Source organism: Rhinolophus sinicus, chromosome 5, assembly GCF_057876585.1.
Source record: "Rhinolophus sinicus isolate RSI-liver-muscle chromosome 5, RSI-T2T, whole genome shotgun sequence".
In the NCBI taxonomy this organism is placed as follows: domain Eukaryota; kingdom Metazoa; phylum Chordata; class Mammalia; order Chiroptera; family Rhinolophidae; genus Rhinolophus; species Rhinolophus sinicus.
The window spans coordinates 9,138,930-9,163,297 of NC_142505.1; the positions used below are offsets into that span (position 1 = coordinate 9,138,930).

General features: G+C 36.0%; 1 protein-coding gene across 1 annotated transcript in view; it reads right to left on the reverse strand.

The window, feature by feature from the left end:
- Positions 1-24,368, reverse strand: part of SACM1L (SAC1 like phosphatidylinositide phosphatase) — a 51,890-nt gene that overhangs the window by 14,639 nt on the left and 12,883 nt on the right. Inside the window, exons 2-11 of the mRNA XM_019724057.3 lie at positions 20,054-20,151; positions 17,386-17,460; positions 15,614-15,741; positions 14,195-14,344; positions 11,569-11,628; positions 10,640-10,673; positions 8,782-8,883; positions 6,564-6,649; positions 5,687-5,773; positions 5,173-5,241 (exon numbers count right to left, since the gene is read on the reverse strand). Coding sequence (XP_019579616.1) covers positions 5,173-5,241; positions 5,687-5,773; positions 6,564-6,649; positions 8,782-8,883; positions 10,640-10,673; positions 11,569-11,628; positions 14,195-14,344; positions 15,614-15,741; positions 17,386-17,460; positions 20,054-20,151 — 889 coding nt within the window. The remainder of the gene's footprint in view (positions 1-5,172; positions 5,242-5,686; positions 5,774-6,563; positions 6,650-8,781; positions 8,884-10,639; positions 10,674-11,568; positions 11,629-14,194; positions 14,345-15,613; positions 15,742-17,385; positions 17,461-20,053; positions 20,152-24,368) is intronic.

A 24,368-nucleotide genomic window follows, 5' to 3' on the forward strand; every position in this document is an offset into this window, starting at 1 on the left:
TTCACCTCAGACTGACCCCTAGGCTCAGAGCAAGCGTAGCTGATGAGTGAAGGACCACTGCAGCATAGAACTAATCTGCAGAGACTGGGAGCTGACACTGTTCTCTCTCTCTCTCTTTTTCTTTGTCTGTTTCAATTCCTGGCATTCAAGGAAATCTCTGTCAAAACATTAGCTGAACATGAGCTAAAAGAATAGACTTCAGTGAACACACACAACAAGGAATAGTCTTTGCAAATATAGTTTGGAGAAGTCTCAAAACAAATGGATTACTACAGCCTTCAACAATCAAAACAAAAACAAAATAAAAGACGGCAAACCCATGGGAAAGGAGAATTTGACTTCCAGAATTACCACATTAGAACCATACAATGCCCAAATTTCAAAAACAAAAAAATCACAAATTTCAACACCAAAAAAATAAGAAAACAAGGCGCATTCAATGGAAAAGGATAAACTGACAAACCACCCCTGTAGAAGCCTTAATAGAAAAAGGTTTTAAAACAACTGTCTTAAATACACTCAGCGCTAAAATAAAAGAAGGACAAAAAACTAAAGGAAATCAACAACACAGTATATGAACAAAATGATAATATCAACAAAGAAACAGAAATTATTCAAAGGAACCAAACTAAGCCTGGAGCTGAAAAGTACAAAACAGAAATTAAAATTTCTCTAGAGGAGTTCAAGAGCACATTTGAGAAGGAAGAAAAAAAGAATCAGCAAACTTGAAGAAAGGACAAATGAAATAATCAAGTCTGAGAAGTAGAAAGAGGAAAGAATGAAGAAAAGTAAACAGAGCATAGGGGAATTCCAGTAAACCATCAAGTGGACAATATACTCATTATAGGAGTCCAAGAAAGAGGAGAGAGTGAAAGGGGCAGAGAAATTATTTTTTTTAAAAAAATGACCGAAAAAATTCCCAAATTTGAAGACATAAATCTTCAAATCCAAGATATGCACCAAACTCCAAGTGTGATAAACCCAAAGAAACCCACACTAAACATACTATAATCAAACTACTGAAATACAGAGAGCTATTGAAAGTAGCAGGAGAAAAGAGATTTGTCACATATAGGAAATTCTCAATAGAATTATATGCCAATTTCTTTTCAGAAACTTCAGAAGCCAGAAGGCAGCGAGATGATATATATACATAACATGCTGAAAGAAAGGAACTGTCAACCAAGAATTCTATATCTGGCAAAACTGTCCTTCAAAAATGAGAGAGAAATTAAGACATTCTTAGATAAACAAAAGCTGAGGGAGTTCATTATCATTGTCACTAGACTTCCCTATGTATTTATGTTTACTGGCAATCTTAATGTCTCCATATGACTAGAGTTACTTTGTAGCAACCTTTCATTTCAACCTGAAGGACTCCTTTAGCATTTCTCACAGGGCTGGTCTAGTGATAGTGATAAGACTCAATTCACCAAAACACTATAACAAGACATATAGGCACCAAACATCAGACCCCTGAAATATATGAAGCAACACTGAAAGAATTAAAGGGAGAAACAGATAATTCTATATTAATATCTGGAGACTTCAATAGCTCACTTTCAACAATGGATGCATAGAACAACCAGGCAGAATTAGTAAGAAAGCAGAGAATCTGAATACCAATAGCCCATTATACTTAAAAGCCCTAACAGACATCAATAGAACACTCTATCCAACAAAAGCAGAATATACATTTTTCTCAAGTATTCATGGAACAGTCTCCAGGATAGATTATATGTTAGGCCACAAAACAAGTCTTAATAAATTTCAAGTAACTGAAATAATACAAAGCATCTTTTTTATCATAATGGAATGAAACTAACAATCAATAACAGAAGGAAAACTAGAAATTTCATACATAAAATTAAACACACTCTTAAATAACAATTGGGTTAAGAAATCACAAGAGAAATTAGAAAATACCTTAAAGCAAATAAAAACAAAAATGCAATATACCAAAACTTATGAAATAAAGCAAAAGTAATACTAAGGGAAATTTATAACTGTAAACGCACAAATTAAAAAATAAAACCTTAAATCAATTATCTCACTTTACGCTTCAAGGAACCAGAAGAAGAGCAAACAAAACTCAAAGCTAGCAAAGAGAAGGAAATAAAAACAGACTGAAGCAGAGCAAGAATAAGAAACAGAAAAACAATAGAGAAAAATAAATGAAACCAAAGTTGGTCCTTTGGAAAAAAACTCAACAAAACTAATAAACTTTTAGCTTAATGACCAAGGGAAAAATGAGGGAAGACTCATATTACTAAAATCAGGAATGACAGTAGGAACATTATTACCGATTTTGGAAAAATAAAAAGGATTATAAGAGAATGCTATGAACACCTGTATGTCAACAAATTGATAGCCTAGATGAAATGGACAAATTCCTAGAAAACACACACTACCAAAACGGAATCATGAAAAAATAGAAAATCTGAATAGACCTATATATAATAAAGAGATTGAATCAGTAACAAAAGCCATGGACCAGGTTGCTTCACTGTGATGATTCACAAATTTGCTACCAAAAATATAAAGAATTAACATCAATCTTCCTCAAACTCTTCCAAAAAATTAAAGAAGAGGGAAGGCTTCCTAGCTCATTCTATGAGGTCAGACTACCCTGATATCAAAACCAGACAAAAACACTACAAAGAAAGAAAACTAAAGATCAGTATCTCTTATGAATATTGATGCAAAAATTCCCAACAAAATATTGGCAAACCAAATTCACCAGCATATTAAAAATATTATACACCAAGACTGGGACTTATTCGCAGAATGCAAGAATGGCTCAACATATAAAAATTAATTAACGTACTACACGACATTAACAGATGAAAGGGGAAAAAACACATGATCATTTCAACTAATGCAGATAAAGTATTTGACAAAATTCAATACCGTTTCTTGATAAAAGCACTCAATTCAATGATCTAGGAATAGAAGGCAACTTCTTCAACATAACAAAGGCCACACATGCAAAACCTGTAACTAACATCATACTTCAGTGATGAAAGTCTGAAAGCTTTTCCTCTAAGATCAGGAAGAAGACAAGATGGCCACTCTAGCCACTTCATTTCAACATAGTACAAAAAGTCCTAGGCATGGCAGTCAGGCAAGAAAAATAAGTAAAATAAAATGTATCCAGATTGGAAAGGAAGCGGTAAAATTATCTCTGTCTTCAGATGAGATGATTTCATATATAGAAAATCCTCAAGATTCCATGAAAAGCTGTGAAAAACAATAAACGAATTCAACAATGTTGCAGCATACAAAAATCAGTTGCACTTCTATATACTAACAACAATCCAAAAAAGAATTTTAAAAATTCAATTTACAATAGGCTTCAAAATACTCAGAAATAAATTTAATCAAGGATGTGAAAAAAATTGTACACTGAAAACTACAAAACATTACTGAAAGAAACTAAAGATGACAAATAAATGTAAGAACATTTGTGTTCACAGACTGAAAGGCTTAATAGTTTTAAGATGACAATACTACCCAAAGTGATCTACAGATTGAATGCAATCCCTATTAATTTAAATCCCAATAACTTTTTTTTTTTTTGCAGAAATAGAAAAACCCATCCTATAATTCATATGGAAGCTCAAGCAACCCCAAATAGCCAAAACAATTTTGGAAAAGAACAATGTTGGATGTTTCATACTTCATGATTTCCAAACTAACTACACAAAGTCACAATAACCCAAACAGTGTCATATCGACATAAGAAGAGACATAAAGAACAATGGGGTGGAGAGCCCAGAAATAGACACTTGCATGTATGTCCAACTGGTTTTTGACAAGGATTTCAAGATTTCATGGGGAAAGGAGAGTCTTTTCAACAAATGGTAATGGGGAAACTGGATAGCCACAGTGAAAGAATGAAGTTGAACCTGTTCCTTTATACCACATACAAAAATTAACTCAAAATGGATCAAAGAACGAAACACAAGATATAAAACTATAAAACTCTTAGAAGAAAACATAGGAGAAACTCTTCGTGATACTAGTTTGGCCATGATTTCTTGAATATGACAACAAGAGCACAGGAAATACAAAAAAAAAGATAGTAAATTGGATTTCAGCAAAATGAAAAAAACTTCATGTATCAAAAAAACATTATTAAAAGAATGAAAAGACAACTCAAAGAATGGGAGAAAATACTTGCAAAGCATATATCTGGTAAAGGATTCATTCCAGAATATATAAAGAACTATAACTCAACAATGAAAACAACAAACAACTTGTTTAAAAATGGGTAAAATACTTGAATAAACATTTCTCCAAAGAAGATATACAAATGGTCGATAAGCACATGAACAAAATGCTCAACATCATTAATCATTAGAGAAATGCAAATCAAACCCACAACGAGACACCACCTCACACCCATAAGGATATCCTTATCCGTAAGGATAGCTATAATCAGAAAGCGAACCAAAACAAATCCAGAAAATAACAAGTGTTGACAAGGATGTGGAGAAATTGGAACTCCAGTGCACTGTTGTTTGGGAATGCAAAATGCTGTAGCTACTGTGAAGAACAGTATGGCGGTTCCTTAAAAAGTTAAACACAGAATTACCATAAGATCCAGCTATTCCACTCCTAAGTACAGACCTAAAAGAATTGAAAGCAGGGACTCAAACAGATATTTGCACACCCATGTTCCCAGCAGCATTATTCACAATAGCTAAAATATGGAAACAATGCAATGTCCATCGATGGATAAATGGATAAAGTGTGCTACGTACATACAATGGAGTAATATTCAGCCTTAAAAAGGAATGAAATTTTGATACGTGCTGTAACAAGAATGGATCTTAAAAACATTACGCTAGGTGAAATAAGCAAGACACAAAAGAACAAATATTATATGATCCCACTTATATGGGCACCTAGAAGAGGCAAATTTAGAGATACAGAAAGTAGAACAGAGTTACCAGGGGCTGAGGTGAGAGAGATAAGACCAAGTTATTGTCTAATAGATACAGTTTCTAATGAAAAATTCTGGAAATGGTCAGTAGTGATGTTGTACAACACTGTGAAATATTTAATGCCACTAAATTATACACTTAAAAGTGGTTAAAATGGTAAATTTTATGTTACAAAAAAAATGTCAATTTTTTTGTGTTGTTCCCCAAGAAACAAGAAACATACCAGATTGATTATGACTTGTTTTCCATAAATAATTATTTGTGAGTCAAAATGCCTTTGGAAACCATCCATCTAGAAAGGAAACGAGAGATATATGCTTTACCAAATTATATTATAAGAATATCTGTAAGATTTTTTTTTCAAGTATTTCAAGTATCTTCGCAAATAGTAATTATAAGTCACTCTGCTCTGAGCTGCAAACAACCATTTTAATTCTGAGCAGAATCTCAAATGGAATACACTAAACACTCCAAACATCACAGTTACAAATCTTACTGAGCTCCCTAAAATCTAAATTTGTGATGCCATTCAATCATAGCTCGTTTTTCCACATTTCTAACATGCCATCTATACAAACTTTTGGTTTAGAGATTCACTATGGGCCAGAACCAAGGAGAAAGGCCTCAAAGATGTTGCATTCTGACTTATGAGGAATAAATACCTGCTCTATATGTAAGCTATAAATGCCACTAAGCTTCAATTTTTAGCCAGTAAGAAAAGCATAAAAGGTACACACATGATTTGCTACTTTGTTGATCTGTGGCCGTGGTTTGTACTTGAGGTTTGGTCTTTGAGACCAGAAAACTGGTATTGATCCTCTAGTCTAAAAAAAAAGAAAGAAATGTGAAAAGAAACATATACACAACACGCAAACTTGTTTTTCTGTCAGAGGTATATACATATCAATGACTGCAAAGGAAAAAATATAAATACAACCTACCAACTATGAAAGAAGTCCAGGCGTACCTGCTCCTAAAATTCGTATTTTGTTAGAATACACTTGGAAAGGGCTTTTCTCCTGATATTATATAAATGACACTAGTGTAGTACACAGTTCAGTGTTTCCCCTAAATTCTAAAATAAATCAATTTGTCTGAGTAAAAATTAACAAGTTATGTCTGTCATATAATTTAGCATTACAATAAAATTGGAAAATTGCTTTATTCACTCTCAAATAAGTATGTTTATGAACTTATAAGTATGTTTAGCCACAAATGCTCTGGACCAGGAAATGATGAGCAACTCCACAAGGAGGCCACAGGAAAGAGAGCTTATCTCACAATGAAGTTCAAGGCAGGCAGCCAGGGGCCTGTCCTGTCATCACTGCCCTGAAAGAGTCTAAAGCGTTAAGCTGGAAGGTGGCTCCATTTCCATAACCTCTGCACTCTCTACCCTACCCTCTGTTAGGGATTTATTTCGAGGGCAAGAAATGTCAACAAGTGAGTGCTGGATTAATGGAATATCTGTTTGGGGTGAACTTTTTCCACACTGTAGACAATGGTATTACTTTAAAAGGCAGGGGAGGGGAGGGGAATTTCAGTAACATGACAGAAAATGATAATCCAAGCAGAAAAGGCCAGATGGCTGGCTGCCTGACCGACACATTCACTTGCCTGCACAAACGAAGCCTGGCTCCCATTGTAATGCACAATTTGTTCTGTTTCTACAAAGTTAGCTGCATGGCCTTCAGAATCAATTCCTGAATTCAAAAAAATTAAAATTAACTATATTCAGGACATAAGAAATACATCAGAAACTCACTAATTCAGTTTAACTTGGAGAGAAGAATTAAGTCAGTTCAAATTAGTGGAAAAGTACTTACAAAAATAAATTTTAAACAAATGCATAATACATGATCAGAAAGCTAATAGAAGCTCACACATTTTAAACAGGCTTAAACGGGAAAATTAATATTAATATTCACCTATTAATAAACAGATGAAGTTGGTTGCTATTTAATATATCAATTATTTATACATACACAATCCTGTAATTCCTCTAAAACAGTGTTTCTCAAACTTGAGATATGTTTTAAAGAAAAAACAAATTCTCATGGACCCCTGAGAGTATGTCCATAAATCCCAGTTGGAAAAAAACTACTATTTTGAAAGTTAAAACTATTAAACACAATATTTAATGCAAATGTGGGCCATTATGTTAATACTATTTGTTACAATAATGGAAGTGGTCCAGCAGATGCTTATGATTTTAATTATCAAAATGAAAGCACAAAAATTGTACATGATCCTAGAATTTCTATAACTCCATGAATATACCCACAGAGCCTAGTTTACAAAGCACTGCTCTAGTGTTTATTCTTAATGCTGGTTAGTCCTTTCAAATATTTGAAATATTCCTTTACAGCCTTGTTTACATGACCTATTTTTACTAAGAAAAGCTTGCTGAGCAAAGGCAACTTTCAAGCTAGTCCCTGACTCAAATTACCAAATTATCAGGAAGAAATCAACACATTTTTAACTGTTTTGAATATCTGTTAACATTCTTCCTATCTGATATATTTCTCAAAGATAACATTTTGAGGTGTTAGATATCAGGCTTTTTTGTTGATATATTGCCAGAAGGGACAAAATTACTGAGTCAAATCAGTATGAAATGCCTTTTCAATACCCATTAAAATTACCTGTCAGAAGCATGGGCTGTACTTGGTTCTTTCCACAGTTCCCATTAAGAAATAATATACAGTTATTTTAAACAGTGAAAGAGGGAGTGAGAAATCGAGAGTGTGTGTTTGTGAGTATGTATGTGTGTGAGAAAGAAAGATCTTTATGAGATTTCCATGATATATTAAGTTTAAAAATAAAACACAACCAAGGTGCAAGAAAATGACACAGTATACAACCACTGTCCACAAAAAGAAGAGAAAAAAGAAAACACACCTGTAATAGCATAAACATTATCTGGAAGGATAAATAGAAACTAAAAGATTAGCTGATGGGGAGTAGCTGGGGGGGTGGGGTAAGGTAAGATGCAGCAGATGGGGTCAGAAATGAGAAATATTTTGATTGCTTATCTTTTTATACTTTTTGGTACCTGAACTGTGTCAATGCATTACCTATTCAAAAAACTTAATTAAAAATGTCTCCATCCAAGAAAATCTAGTTACAAGGGAGCTGCTAAGTCTAACTCTGCTTCTGTAATCTTGGCCAGCTCACTCATTAAATGTCTTTCTTCCTTTGCTATATGACTTGTAATTAACCTTTATAACTGCCTGGCCCAAAATGTCTACGTTTATCTAATGGCCCTCAGGATTTCATTCTGATAGTCTCAAAGAAAGAAACTCGTTTTCATAATGACAGTAACTTTTAACATAGATTTTAAAAGCTTGGTTTAAGAAAATGAGCATTTGCTAGTACAAAGCCTCTTAGAGAATACATGCTCAAAATGTAAATCTTTAAAATTGAAGGCATAAAGTCAAATGTCTAGTTTTATGCATGCAACGAAAGCAAGAACAACAACAAAAAAGTACTTCCTGATATGAGTTTAGGTTATTAAAAACTACACTGAGTCCAGCTGTGCTTTCAGACATCCAGCAAATAACATACCAGTTCCTCTGAAAGCAGTTAGAAGCAGTCTATAGTGTCTCTTCACTTTTGCAATGTAACTACAGAGCTGGAGTAAAGCACAGAAGACCTACCCAATTATTACAATGAAGCAGGAGATAAATATTAAATATTTAGTGAGGCTATAAAAGTGATAATGAAAACAAATAGAATACAGAAGGTTACAGTCGTGTCACTGTAAAACAAAACATTAATTAATTAGTGATACATACAACCCAGTACTAAATCATGCTGACAAAATTAATCTCACCTCTTACATAATAGCGCACACCAGCTCTGAAGCAACTCCTCCTTGAGATGAGAATCCAATCAAAGTATTTCCCATTAATAGAACATGAGTGCATAGTAATAACTTAACCACATTAAGAAAATATACCATATATAGAAATTACATGTATTGTTTCCAGATTAAACAATGCTGACAAATTGTACGCAAGATAGGAGTGTGGTATGAATCTAAACCTACTTGGGTATCTACAGAAAACTCACGCTGCACATGTCCAAATGGAACTCGGGATACTCTTCACCCTCCCTCCCACCTCTAGACTCTTCCATTCACTCTGGCCAAAAATTTAGATTCATAGTAAACTCTCTTTTATGCCCTATGTACGATCTGTAGAGAATCCTGTTAGCTCTACCTTCCAAACTTATCTAGAGCCCGACCATTTTTTCACCACTGTCACTGCTATCATCCCGGTGTCCCAGGTAATGTCACCTCTGACCCAGATGACTGAAACTGCCCCCTAATTAGTCCTGGTCTGCTCCCTTGCTGGCCTCTGGCCATTCTCTAACAGCACTGTCACAGCGATCCTGTCTTATGCCTACACTCTACTTGGATCCCAGTGGTCTCTCATCCCAGTTAAAGACAAAGCGTGTTTGGCCACGCACAATCTGGGCCCAGCTTCCTCCCGGACCACCTCTCTCTGTCCACTCTGCTCTAGTCATGCTTCTGCCTTGGGGTCTTTCTTCTTACTGATCTTTCTGGGTGCATCTGAAACATATAACTATATTTCTAGTCAAGAAACTCCATTAAAGCTAATATTAAGCTTTAGATCAAGCTAAATGTATAAAATGTTCTAAAATTGCCTAGAAAGAGCGTTCTGTAATCTCACTTGACATTGTCCATTCTCAATTTCATTTGGAAAAAAAAAAAACACAATTGGCCCAAATCCCTTAAAGCACTACCTAAATAAATCTGTTCTTATTTTATCCTTAGGAGAACCTGGAAAGCTTCAGGAAGGGGAGGGGGGAAAAAAACAAAAACAAAGAAACAGCATAAACATGAGTATATTCCCTGAGACTTTGGGTTTTATTCCCCCACAACTTGAATCATGTTTCCTCCATTACTTTTCTGCTTTTCCTTACATTTAACAACCATCGTGATTGAAGGAGATCATATTAACATAATGAACAAATCACAGACTGTGGGGTGTGCCTGACAGAGAGATCACCTCCGTTGCTACAGGGCACAGGCCTGGCACCGGCTCTCACCAGCATCCTGTGCTTCTCCTTTAACAGCCAACTCACTTGCTTCCTATTTTTTATTATGATGTCTAGGCTAAAGGTTAGTTTTTTAAATGAACTTACAATTAGATAATCATCACTCATTTTGTATCTGCACCAATTCCGCCACCCCAGTATCATCTACTATCTTCATTTTTCTGTGGCTATTTCCAATGACAAATGTGATTTCTAATTGTAATTTTCCTCTTCCAATTGCTGGTCACCTTTGTTCCCGAGTCCAACTTTTTTAATTGCTACAGAAAGTTCTCATTCCAATAGCTAGGTTCACACTCATCTTGTTTATTGATACAAAATCTAATGAAGGCAAAACACAGTATACCTACTCGATCTTTTAAACCACCAGCTCCAGAACTCAAGAACAGAGAGAATTCAGTCTAAAGAGTACATTCTTCAAAAAACAATCGTCATTTACAACCAGTATTTTAAGTTTTATGTTAATGGGTTTGATTTTGTTATCAAAAGCAATTCCTACTAATTCTAAAATACTCTACACATGGAATATTTGAGACTGTTTCTAAATTTGCCTTATAATAATATTCAAATAAAGACTGTTAGAAAACTAGAGTAGTATTATGTAAGGATACAGCCATGTAATACTGGAATAGCAAACCGATGGACCTGAAATGAAGATATGCATTACATTTAGGAACAAATATACCTTAAAAGTAAACAAAAAGCACTATAGAAAAAATATTTACACATGAGGAGGTAATATACAAATACAACAAGGTAGAAAGCTTATGAGTAACTTGTAATTTTAAACAAATTTCTCTAATGTAACATTGTCTTTTCAATGAGAAGAAATTTAAGAATGTGCTGCGATCATTTGGGCATGAATATTCCCAGATTTTGGAACACTAATGAAACTACATGAGGATGTAGAATGTTTGCCTCCCTCCTTTTCAGTCTTTGCCTCCAAAAACTTCACTCCTCTAGGGAAAAGATATGCCCATGCTAATTGTTTGCAGCTCAAACTACTTTTTCCAAAAATAAATAAATAAATAAATATATCAAAGCAAATGACAAGAAATAAAGCTCTAGGGAAATATATTTACTCAGATTCAATATATTATGCTTCCTAGCTGGGCCTCCTTGTTTGTACTTCACTGTACAAGCTAAGGACAGGGGAAGGTGACATCCATGCACCTGTTCTGGACGACTGAAGGGAATCACATCCCCACAGGAAGACAAAGGCAGAGTTTTCCACTTGCCTCGGGACTTAGCTCTGGCCCCTCATTTCTCCATTATTCATCCACCAAGACCCAATCTATTTCTCCCACTTACAGAAAACAATGTATTTTTACTTAAGGTTTCTATAGGATCAGAGCAAAATAATTAGTCTTCTCCAGCCTAGACCGATGTGAGAGGGTAGACCTGATCAAAGTTTATAGGTTATAAACAATTAAATTAGGTTTACCCAAATCCCTGGTGACTGGGTATTTATTTTTTAATATGTATTCAATTAAAACTTGGACTGTTGCAAAAAAACAGGGTTTTTTTAAGTGTACATTACCTCTGGCTGAGCAGAAAGTTCTCTTAGAAGATGACAATTCCACACAAATCGCTGATCTGCCTAAGAGAGAAGTTTTAAAATTAATAAAATATCTCCTGCCAAAGTGAGTTTCCACAGAAGGAAAACTAATAAGACAATCACTGTTTCCACCTCGTGGCTAGAAACAGGTCTCTCTGACATGCTCTAAACAGCACTTCCCTTTCCCCTCAAGTCTGCCCCTCCTCTGGGTTTGCCTGTCTTGTTTCCCCAAGCCCACGCTGCTGGCCCCGACAGAAACCTGGGAGTCTTTCTTCTCATTATATTAGTCAATCAGCCAGTCCTAAATCTCCTTCCAAATCCATCCTCTCTTCTACGTATCTACTCCTACCACCCTTGGCCAGCACTTAGCCTAAAAGCTTCCCTTGCCTAACGTCTTGGCCTGGCCCTGCCCACCCATTCCTCCACAGGCTGCCAGCAGGAGTCCTCTAACATGACAAGTCTCCTGTCTGCTGGAAATTCTTCACTGGCTTTCTGTCATCTACAGAACCAAATCTTCTGGGTGGTGAGCACACAATGTGATATACAGATGATGTACTACAGAAATGCACACTTGAAACTTATGGAATTTTACTAACCACAGTCACCCCAATAAATGTAATTTTTTAAAAAAAAGGAACTAAATCTTTGCGTGGCCTGACCAGTCCTGGGATCTAGCAGCCCAGAACTCTGATCTCATCTCTGGCCATTCTGATTTGCAAACTGTAAATACAGAAGCAGCTCCTTCAATAACTCAGGAGATTAACCAATTCTCTCCATTCTCTCTATAAGACACAAAAACTGACACACACTCCCCGCCCCAAGCTGAAGTCCCAGGGAGTGGCTCTTAAACTCAGCCACCGCCAGATGAATGGATACCTCCCGAGGCTCAGGTGTGTGCTCCCTATCGGTCTGTCCCAGCTGTACTTGTCATTCATCACTACATCATTTAACTACTTTATAAATCAATGAAATGTGACTTACAAACAGTTTCTATAAAGCTAAATGATCTGGAATTTAACTAGATAAAAGGCAAGATGCTAAAACAAAACTGTTGTTGAGTTAGAAGTGGGAATGGCAGCTATAAAAGATTAGAGAAACGTACTAAAATTTTATAGGATTCTGTAAATAGATTGCTCTGTAAGTGTCAAAATCTTTATGGATGTAATTTATCCAGGAAAGACAATTAGGAATCACGGAATAAAAACAAAGAAAAGTCTATGATCTTACATCAAAAAACTGACCAGGCAATGAAAAATTTTAAGATAAAATGTTTAAGGTATATGTGGTGCATTTATCACCTTTATGATTCCCTATGTTAACTTTAACTGACTCTTGATTAGCTGACAAAAATTCCCTTTCCCATCCCCACAGATGTGATGGCTTCTTTTTCAGTTTAGCCTAATATTGTCACCATCTCTGCCTGGAACCCTCCATCTCCCACTGTCACATGACCAATAAGACCTATTCATCATTAAGTCTCAGCTCAAAGGTTACTTTGCAAATTTGTCCCTGACACCCCTAGACAGAGTGAGACCCACCTGCCTTCAGGATACCACTACACTTTGGTACATATCTCCATGACACTAATTGTCTCTTGTTTTGTGATTGCTCGAACTTCCATTCCCCAATACACTGCAGGCTGCCACAAGAAAGGAGCCATGTCCTTTCATTCTGTGTCCCCAAGTGGCTACTACAGTGCCTGGTACATAGCACGCATTTAAAAGACATTTGATAAACAAATGGGGAATGTAGCAACTCCTTTTAAAAGCAAAAGTCTCTTTGTAGTTATCAAGCCAAATTTCTTGATTGCTTAACTTACATCCATATTTATAGGTAAGCCTACATAAATTTTACTAGATTATATAGAGTATGAAATCTCAAAAAAGCCAGTCAACTAAAATACGGATTTGAAATTACCATTTTTATTCGTCAAAACTGGTCAATTTCCAAACTGGTCAATTACTGGCAATTTCATAGGGTCCAACCTAATAGGTAACTGACATCAACATTTTAAATTCTGTCTGCCTCCAAACACATCTAAGGTTTGTTAATAAAAAACCAAGGCAGCAATTTCCATGTTCCTGAACTGCAGAAATTTTAAGTTGAGATAATTTGAGGCCCAGTTTTAAAGATACACTCATCTTAAAAAAAAAAAGAAAAGAAAAAAGAAAAATAACAACCTCCCCTTAAACAAAAGGATATTTTTCAAGTTCTTAAGTCAGTAAGTTGTTACTTTTCTAGCTGCAAAAACTATAAATACCACTGCAGAAACAACATCACCTGTTGGAACATTAATTTTACAAGCGGTAATTGTGTTACTAAGGCTAATAACTATTATACTATATATCAGGGAGAGCTTGTTTAGACTGGATTTCTGACTACCTACATCAGTGGTTCTCGGTCCTGTCTGTGTAACATATACCAGTTCTGGGGTCCTGAACTTGAGATTGTGATGTGTATTTGAGACATGGTATGTTTCCCAAGCGCCATATATGATCCAGACACAGCCAAAATTGAGAAAAAGCATTATGTATTTTTATGGACGAAATAGAGATATGCCCCTTAAAAAAAACCCAAATAAGTAAAAATAACTGATAATTAAACTTACCCTTTCTAAGAGACTCATTTCTTGAAATTCTGGACTAGTGTTGGACAGCCGCTGCAAAGTGTGGGTCAAATCATATGTGGTTGAAAAGTAAAACCCATCCACACTCAAGACATGGTTTATCATTCCTAGGAAGGTTTTATTATCTTGTAACTATAAACAAAGGGGAGAAAAAAAATCAGTCTATCTCATACTTGAAAAGGAATCTGTCAACCTGAAAAAAGAAGGAATATAAAAACCTGTAAGTCCAGCCCTGTTAAACGCTACTAGCAGAAGGACGGGGCTAGGACACCATTTCCCCAGGACCGAGGACAGTTCCTGACACAGAAGACGCTCCATACATAGTGTAAGGTATTATTATATTAATTGATAAGGCAGAACTCCTGCCTTTTGGTATCCTTCACAATTTTGACAAAGCATCACCATCTTAGGTTATGACCTACTGTGTGCCAGACACTTTACACAGATTCTCTCTCATTTTCAAAAACAACTCTGTTACATTAGCATAAATTATCTTCATTTGACAAATGAGAAACAGAAATTCACAAGGAGTCCAGTAATACAGAAAGTAAATAACAAGAGAATAATACCATCCTCATTCTTAAGGAACTTTACTGGTTGGGGGTGGATGGTAAGTAAATCAGAATTTTTTAAAAAAACAAAGATTAAAAGGGAAGTACCATAAAAGTTATATTTATCTTTATTATCTGATCATTTTAGCTGGCTTTCCCAATGCATACCAAGATTGACATTTGTTTTTATCCTTGTTTTAAAAAATAACTGTTAATGTTTGGAAACCAGCTATTTCTGCTATACCTCATTTATGTTCGATTTGAATTCCACTTCTACTTGTCAATTTTGGTTTCTTTGCACTTTCATGTTTGGTGGCTAGTTCTTTAATTAATATACCACAACTGAAATATAAATCACGTTGTTGGGGGACTGACAACTGAAATCTGTGTATACAGGAATCGTGCAAAAGGATTGAACATATATACACATGTATAGTCACACGTGGTGGTAAAAGTGAAGAAAACTTTCTGTGGAAAGAGGGAATGAGATAGACTGAGTGGAACTTCAAAGGTATCTAATATTTTATTCTTCACAAAAAGGATATGAAGTGAAATCCAGGTGGTGAGACATATGCAATTTCTGCTCGTCCTTTTCCCTCCATATGAAATTTCATAATTTAAGAACTCAGCTTTCTTTTTAAAAAGAAACCAAGAGAAATAAAGTATATGAAGAATTTTTCATACATTTTATGGCTAAGGATATAGGCATGTACAGTGGCCTTGCTCTATGGGTTGCTTAAACAATCAGGCTTAAAAACTCCATCAACATTCTTTGCATTCCACCTCCCTCCTGCCACCTCCATGGTGCTCCTTTGGGTTTTACAATTAGTTAAGTGCTTTCATTTCTTACCTGAATATCAGTTAAGTGCAACATGGTCTTCTTATAAGAAAGGACATCAAAATCTGTTGCTTTCCAGATTACATGATTGAAAAATTCACCTATTTTTGTCTTTTTGGTAATGACAATTAGATAATTTCCTGCAAAAAGCCAAGCCAAACTCACATAAATATAAATAAGTCATCTCTAAAGCCAAAAACAGCAGTCCTTATTGTTTAAACATCTAAAAACTGGCAGAATGAGACTGTATTGTGCTGTCTAGCTCAAAGGCCCAAACTTTCTTTTTAAAGCAATCTTACAATTTATGAATAGAAACACCAGCATATTATTTAGAAAAATTCCTATCAAAAGGTCAAATTTTTTTCTCAACAAGATAAAACCAAAAGTTTTTGGTAGCAGAGTAGTCACCTTAGCAGATGAAAGGTAGGGACAGAAAACACTTCTCTCTCCCGTCATGCCCAAGACAGACAGGTTTCTGCTAATACACTTCCCAGTGTGTTGCTTAAAGCGCCATAGGTCATGAGATCTGACCGCTGCAGAGCAATGGCCCGTCTGTGCCCCTCCTATTTCCTTCGTGTCATTCTAAGCGGTAGAGCAATGTGCTGAGGCAGTATAACTAGTGATTCCTGCAGCATTACGGAGTCCCGGCTACCATGGTTCACCTCATGAGTTTTCGATTTTACAATGGTGCAAAAGCGACCCTCATGCGGTAGCCACCGTGTTCCGATTTCGGAATCTCATCTTTTCCGGGCTACGGCTCCATCCGCCGTACTACATTCTCTCACGATGCTGGGCAGCAGAGAGCCCCAGCTTCCAGTCAGCGATGGGATAACGGGGGTAAACAACTGATACTCTACATTGTAGTTACTGCGTTCTGCCCAACTGTGGGCTAATGGGAGTGTTCTGAGCATGTTTACGGCAGGCTAGGCTAAGCTATGATGGCCGGTAGTTAAGTGTATTAAATGCATTTTCGAGGTACAGTAGTTTCAGCTTAGTATGGGTTCACGGTGACACAACCCCCCTGTAGGTCAAGCAGCACCTGTACAAAGACGAGCAGTCAGAACCAAGGCGTCATCACAGCGCCACGCACCGCACCCCAACCCTGACCCTGGCCACCTCCTCCTCCCACAAACAAAACAGGGTAGCCCTTCCCACTACATTAATTCTTAGGCTCTGTTCAGGGCTCCACCCCCAAGGGTCCTCCCTGGCAGTTTCCCAGGTACGGCTCTCGGCTAGAGCTCCTCTGCCGCTGCACTACAGTCATTTACTACTTCAACGCCTCTCTCACTAGACTGTCAAGTGCAGGACAAAAGGACGTGCATCTTTTACAATTCAGCATCTAGCACCGTACCTGATAAAACAGGAATTTTTAAAAAGTTCAATAAATGAAATTTAGATCAACAAAATCAGTTTCCTAATAACACAGAACCAGGCAACATGCTCTAACAGGCTCTATGCCATATTCAACTCAGCATGGGGTTGAAGGTAGGATACTCTCATCCATCAACGCATGAAAATTTTTCCTTTCAGAATTTATGAAAAATGTCTAGTTGACTAGGATTTCAACTCTAGCTGAAATAAAACCAAAAACAAAACTGCTTTTCAATAGAACCTTAGGCTGATAAATTTAACCATTTGCCATTTGGGGTATATTACTTTAAGAAATTAAATAACAAATACCTAATCTATAGGTTTATTGCCTAAAGCATGGTATGAAGTATGTCTTCATCTTATATTCTAAGTGTTAATTTATTACTGTCTTTCCCCATCTTATTTTTCCTTACCTGCCACCAGATGGATTGTGCCCAGTATACCAAATATTGGTCTTGTGACAGCTGAAGGAGGAATATCTTTCTTGACTTTGAAAGGAAAAAAAAAAAAAAAAATCACATAGAAAACACTTACCAATACAAAGGCAAATTTAGTGTGATTTTAATAGTTACTTCAACTAAATCAACATGCATGATTTATTCTTAGAAAGCAATACTCCTTCATTAGTGTAACGCCTCCATTTTGGTAGAATTTAAAATAAAGATACCCACATTACATATAAAGGTGTCTGCCTGTCCAGAATATGGTGTCAAAAGCAATACACTTCAGCATTCTCATCAGGTAAATTGTGGGTTATTTCTAATGTCAATTTTCAACAAAATTTATTTAACCTCTTACCAGAAAGTAAGTCTCTATCCCATTAAGAAAATTAGACAGTAAATGGAAAGGAGGGTTGAGACAAGATTTTAATCTTAACATGCAACTAATGGAATGCAAAAAAAGACTTGCCTACCCACGTCTAAGAATGTGGGGTGTGGAGGCGAAGACCCACGGAAGGTAAGCAGAAGGGAAAGCCCTGCTCGCGGCTGACAGTCATTTACACAAGTGTGCAGGGAGTCACCATCGTCACCCATGGTTTTATCAATAACGCCCTTATAAACAAATTAATCTATTCATCTTAGATTACAGGGTTCATTTCGTAATTGTTAAACTTTAAGTCAACGTGGTTCACAAAAATATTTTGTGGAACTCTAGGGAATAATGCTCCCAAAAAGGAGGAGGTAGGGTCTCCCCGTGAAATAAGCTTCTTCTGACACCCATATGACCATTCCCAGGAAGAGGCAGAATGCCCAGCAGGGGGATAAAAGCTCTGAGAAGGCCTATGGTAAAACAACGCTGCTCCACTGTTTAATTCACGGTTTCCCAAACTTATGTGGCCATAAAGGTTTTCGTTCAGTCACAGGTTAATTATCATCTTGGAATCCATTTTGAGACACTGCTATAAACCCAAGTTCTTTTTCTTAAAAGCAGTCCTGTAATTCTGAATAAAGTCTAAAATTCATTTCTGTTTCACTCAGTAATTCAATCAACTTAGCAAAGCTGTGCCATAATTAACTACCGTGAGAAAGGGAACCCCAGCGCAGTACAAACAGGTCAGAGCAAACCCTGAACACATGGGGATCATTTGATAAACTTCAATAGATAGGGCTGTAAGGTATATTGACTGGAGAGGAGCAGCAATAAAACTATGAGAATTCCTAAGAATATATATCGGTTTTTCATGGAAGAAAAAAAAACCCTCTTTCCGCGCAATGGTCTGCATTTCCAAAGATAAAAAGAAACTGGCAGAGACACTGAGTCCGCCCTCACTATCATGGGCGGCAGATCAGTCTCTTCGTGTATCTACTGAGAGCTTGACATTATCTTCACAGCCAAACTATTAGGTTGATGCAAAAGTAACTGCAGTTTTTGCAATTATTTTTAACCTTCTAAACCACAACTACTTTTGCACCAACCTAATATGTCCATGACCTATAGCTTTGTCCACTCAAATGGGTCTGCAATCTGTACCTACAAATTAAGTGTCACTGAAAAGTCAAAAATAATTGAAAATACATTCATCCATACTAAAGCTTTTTATAAGACACTAGGTTGTATCAATATGGTATAAATAAGTAGTGTGATTAAACTTCAGGAAAATGCACTAACATGGTTAAAACCAATCAGCTGTCTTGAGAGAGCAGCCACTAAGCAACAGACATAGCAAATGCCAAATTATCAAACTGAAAGAGAGCTCTAAGTCCATTTCGTCAAATGAAAACTACATATATGGTACTTAGCATAACCAGATAACCAAGGAAATGGGAATGCATAGCTATTCCTTTCTTACATTTTACTATCTTATGCAAAATATTTTCATATTTCGCTTATTCATTCAAAGGATATTTACTGTCTACTGAATGCCTACTCTATGGTTACTCAAATACTGTACTTAAGAAAAAATATAGAACTCTGTCTATAGGTGAATTTTTAAACAAATGAAACATGAAATTAATTTCTCACCAAAATTATTTCACATTAATCTAGTCAGAAATCAGAGTTCCACACAATTGAAAAAAAACTATAAAAAAAGATAAGAAAAATTGTTTTTTATACCCCAGAGAAGCAAAAACCAAAATATAACTGGACAAATAAGATAAAGCTTAGAAACGTCATTTGCCTAAAACACAAGTTTTAGTCAGTGATGCTTATATTACTTTTCATTTATTAAATTGTCCTCAGTCTCGAATATCTAAAAAAAACAAAAGTAGCTATTAAAATTCCACGCACTTAATGCTCAAACAACCTACTCACACTCAAAATACCCTAAATCGTACCGCTAGAAAGAACTTAGACATCAATAAAGCTATTCCTGTTCGAGTACAGATAAGGGAACAAATAAAGAAATAATTATGTTTTTAAATTTTTATAAATAGGAAAATTTTCAAGATCATTTCTCTTTTCATAAAAAGGATAAAGCATAAAATTAATGCATAAAAATCAAATGACATAGCAAGAATTAAAATTTTATAAGACACTGAGAGATCCACACACTGACACACATCTGATTAATTTATTTTAATGAATGCAACTTAGGTACGAACTCGCTCTCAGACACTTCTAAATCTGGCTATAAAATACCTGCGAGGGTAACCTCTGTGGACACACGGTCGATGATAAGGACATCATCTGCTCCATCATCACAAGCTTCCACATAAAATTTTTCAGGTGTGATATGCCTAAGAGAAATTTAAAACCATAAATAAAAACCAAATAAAATGAAGATTTCTAATAAACTATTTATTATAACAATTTCAGCAGTTTAAATTTGACACCATTTTCCCAGCTTCTGAATAGATGAAGCTGTTACGCTGTCCTTATGTGTTCCCTGCCACTCTTCACTGCATTTAATGCTGCCAAGGTTTTAATTTGCTATAAAGCCACCAATGTGACTTACACAAGAAAATCATAATAACTTCTAGTTTATTATATTCAACATGGTGCAGAAGGCAAGTAGTATAGTAGTTAGGAGTACAATCTATAGAACCAAACTACCTGTGCTGTGTGACCTTGGGCAGGTTATTCATCCTCTCTGATCTTCAGTTCCGTTATCCATAAAACAAGGATAATACCAGACTCATTAAGTAGTACTGTTGTGAGGCTAAAATGAGCTAATCTTTGATAAGCACTTAGAACAACATCTAACACACAGTAAGCAAGATATAAATAAGTATTAGCTAAAAATACTAAGAAATATTTTAAATAAAACATTTCCAGGAAATCACTTAAAATAAACTTCTTTAATTTGGGTGTTTTTTCGTTAGAATGCCACATTAAAAAAATGAGAATGAGGAAAAAAAACCTCATTCTGCAAAATAAATAAAATAAAGGGGGTAAAATTAGGGTTGGGACAGACAATTCAAAATTTATGCACCTTTGTGAACAGAATTTTGGTTCCTCAAGAGATAACTTGGATAATTCAGGCAAGCAATTTAAGCCTTGTTCGGGACTGTCCCAGGAAATGTTACCAATGAACAGAAACAGTAAAGTGGAAGTGCAGACTTGCAGGTGGGAAAACCATGTAGACTGAGGCTGTGGTTAAGATGGGCCCAGGAGGAAGTGTGGCTCGCTAGGGCTAAGGCTGGCAAGGAAACCGGTCCGTTCAAACCCTCACAACGTATCTTTACTGTTACGAAATCACACTTCAAAAAATTTCTGTCTGTACAATTGCCAATCCGAAGGCTTTTTCCTTCCCTTTTTAAGTTCTGCTCCCTCTGTTCCACTCCCCTTGCCCATGAAAAATCTTACACAAACCCATACAACCATTGCTGATATCATTTCTTATTTACCAATCGTGTATAAGCTACTTGGTCTTATAGAAACAAGTCCTGAAGCAGAACAAATTAACTGACCATTTTTGACTAAGTTCTCAGAGGAACAATCAACCCTAAATTATCGAATTATAACTTATATCCTTTTATGGTTCACCTATATAATTAACTTCTTAATATTAGGCTAGTTTCCTCCATTTGGGGGGAGATGCTAAGGGAATAAAAATCAGTTCTACTACACACCAAGCAAAACGCAACAAAGATGACAAATCTGCTTCAAATATGGCAGCCTTTAGTTGAAACCAAATATTATAACCGTTCATTCCTTTTTATAGCAGAATCCTATTCTACTGTATGGGTTTATCACAATTGTTTATCCATTCACTTGTTGATGGACATTTGGCTTGTTTCCAGTTTGGATATTATTATGAAAAAAGCCACAATGAACATTCTCGTAGAAGTCTCAAGGCAGACATAAACATGCATTTTTTTGGGGTGACTACGTAGAAACAGGATGGCTGGATCACATGGTAGTGGTTTAACTTGTGCAGAGAGGAAAAGAGGGGTTACAGGCACAAGGAAACTTTTCAGTGTGGTGGATGTGTTCATTATCTTGACACTGGTGATGGTTTCATGGGTATCAAAATGCGTCAAACTGTACCTTTTAAATATGTGCTGTTTATTGTATATACTTCAGTAAAGCTATAAAAAGAAAACAAAGTGAGAGGCCCTGAAATAAAATAAAAGAAATACAACAGACTTCAGACAATCTACTCATAAGGTAGTTACTTCTAGTATTAAATCATTTTTTAAAAATCCAACATTTCAGTCCATATCTGCAGAATGTTTTATGCAAGTGTAAGTTGCATTCTAAGAATAAGTCAATAAATTTATTGAAAAGCTACCATATGTTAAGCATTAAACAATGACTAGGAGGTAGGTGATACATAAAAACTAAAAAGGAAAAAGAAAAAATTGTTTTTATAAAAAAGCAGACCTGAAAAACAAGACTTGTTTCTAAAAGCTTTTGAAAAAAAGTGTTGTCTCTAAACCAGATGACATTTTGATAATAGTCTCTCTGCACCCCCATCCCCCCACTCTTCCAAATGCTGTGTTAAGTGCCTGTGCAGGTGGAGACGTCCAACTGCATTGTCTCGGGCTTAAACAGGCTTGTGACCTGAAGTCCTGTGCAATGCTTTCATACAGTGGCTGGTGCTATCATGGAACCTCCTGTCCCAACTCTAATGTCCTAGGAAACTCTAGGAGGTCTTTTCATAAGGTTCAAATGAGTAACAACAACAAAAATCTCTCCTCTGTTACCTTATTTTTAAAATAATGATTATAACACTGTCAAGAAACAGTCCATTACCAATGCTGTTTTAGTGTTAAGTCAACTACCAACCATCCAGAATTACAATCAACAAACATGCAAACCCTGTTTATATGGGAAATCATAAACCTCTAATCAAACACCACTTCAACAAATTATAAGAGCGTTGCATAAGTAGTGACACCGAAAGGCCTCAAGATTTGCAGTAAAACAAGCGGTTCTCCTCCTGACTTTGCTGCTACAGCTATGGAATGCCAGCCGAGTTATGAGTGTCTACCCCATGCCAGATCCTTTTTAGGCACCAGTGGTACAAAGTCCCTGGATTATGGTGCTTACATTCTACTGGGAAAGACAATCAATATACGAAGAAGTAATTCAGTGATTTCAGACAGTGGTAAAAGCAATGAAGAAAATACGGAACGTAAAAAAGCTCCTGGCACCACTGTGATCAAAGAGAAGAAATCGCTATCCTTAATAAAGCCTGGGGATGAACAGTGAGAATTAAACGAGCATTTATGAAGGGCTGACTCATAGGTACAACATTTTATCATTAACAAAAATATCCTTTCACACAGAAGGGAGACAAATTACAAATTTTCATGACAGGACACTGAAAGGTTATTAAATGCACACTTTAAAGAAATAATAAAATGGAAAGCATTGATTGATATCTTTGTCACATGAATATCTGAGCAATTTAGGTTTGATAGGAAGATACTGGAATCAAATTATATCCCACTTTAATATTTTATTTGAACATATATAACTGGGAAGCATGAACAGCAACATATTAGCTATATAGCTATGCTTTAATTCCTACATGTCCTCAATTGTATTAAGCTGATAATTAGGTATAATTATTTGAATAATGCTATTCCAAAAAGTAAAAACACCTAGGTTTCACATTTTTGCTGCAGAATTACAGTGAAAAATATGCCTTCCTCATCATAATTCCAAGTTTCCTAATACTTTAAGACCTAAAATATCTGTCAACATATCTGGATAGAACTCAAACCAATGTAAATCTGCATGTTTATAAGAAATCTATTTTTCAAGCCAAAACAGTACAAAAACAAATCTGAAAAAAAAAGTTTCATTCCAACAAAGAAACCAGAGCTGCACTTTAGGAGTAACCCTCACCCAAAACATCAAGACTATATGAAACAGAGCTCTGATTTATCAATCACAAATGCTCTGGCATAATAACAAAAGTGAATAAAAATTACGAATGAATGTCTTTCTTGATTTATTTGTAAAGATGTGAGTCTAGCAGATCCTGCTCTGTAGGATCAGCCCCTGCACAACAACCCTTCCACTGTAGTCAAGGCCAGTCCTCACAACCAGTGAGCCCCAGGGTCAGTCCCTCCCATTGATGTGCAATTATCAAACAAGGCTCAACTACAGGAGGAGGGCACACACAACCTACAAAAGGGACACACCTAGAGAGCGTGGCTCAGGTGACCAGGAAGATGTGCCACTGAGCTACACAGCACACCTATTACATACAGCCACTCTACTAAGACTGGAAGAAATAGCAACCCTACCTAATACATAGAAACAAACACAGAGAGGCAGGCAAAAATGGGGAGACAAAGAAACATGTCTCAAATAAAAGAACTGAACAATGCGCCAGAAAAAGAACTAAACCAAATGGAGACAAGCAACCTACCAGACTCAGACTGGTTATAAGAATGCTCACTGATCTCAGGAAAAACTTTAAGAGATAGGAAACATAATAACGGAGATAGAAAACATAAAGAACCAACCAGTCAGAAATAAAGAATACAGTAACGGA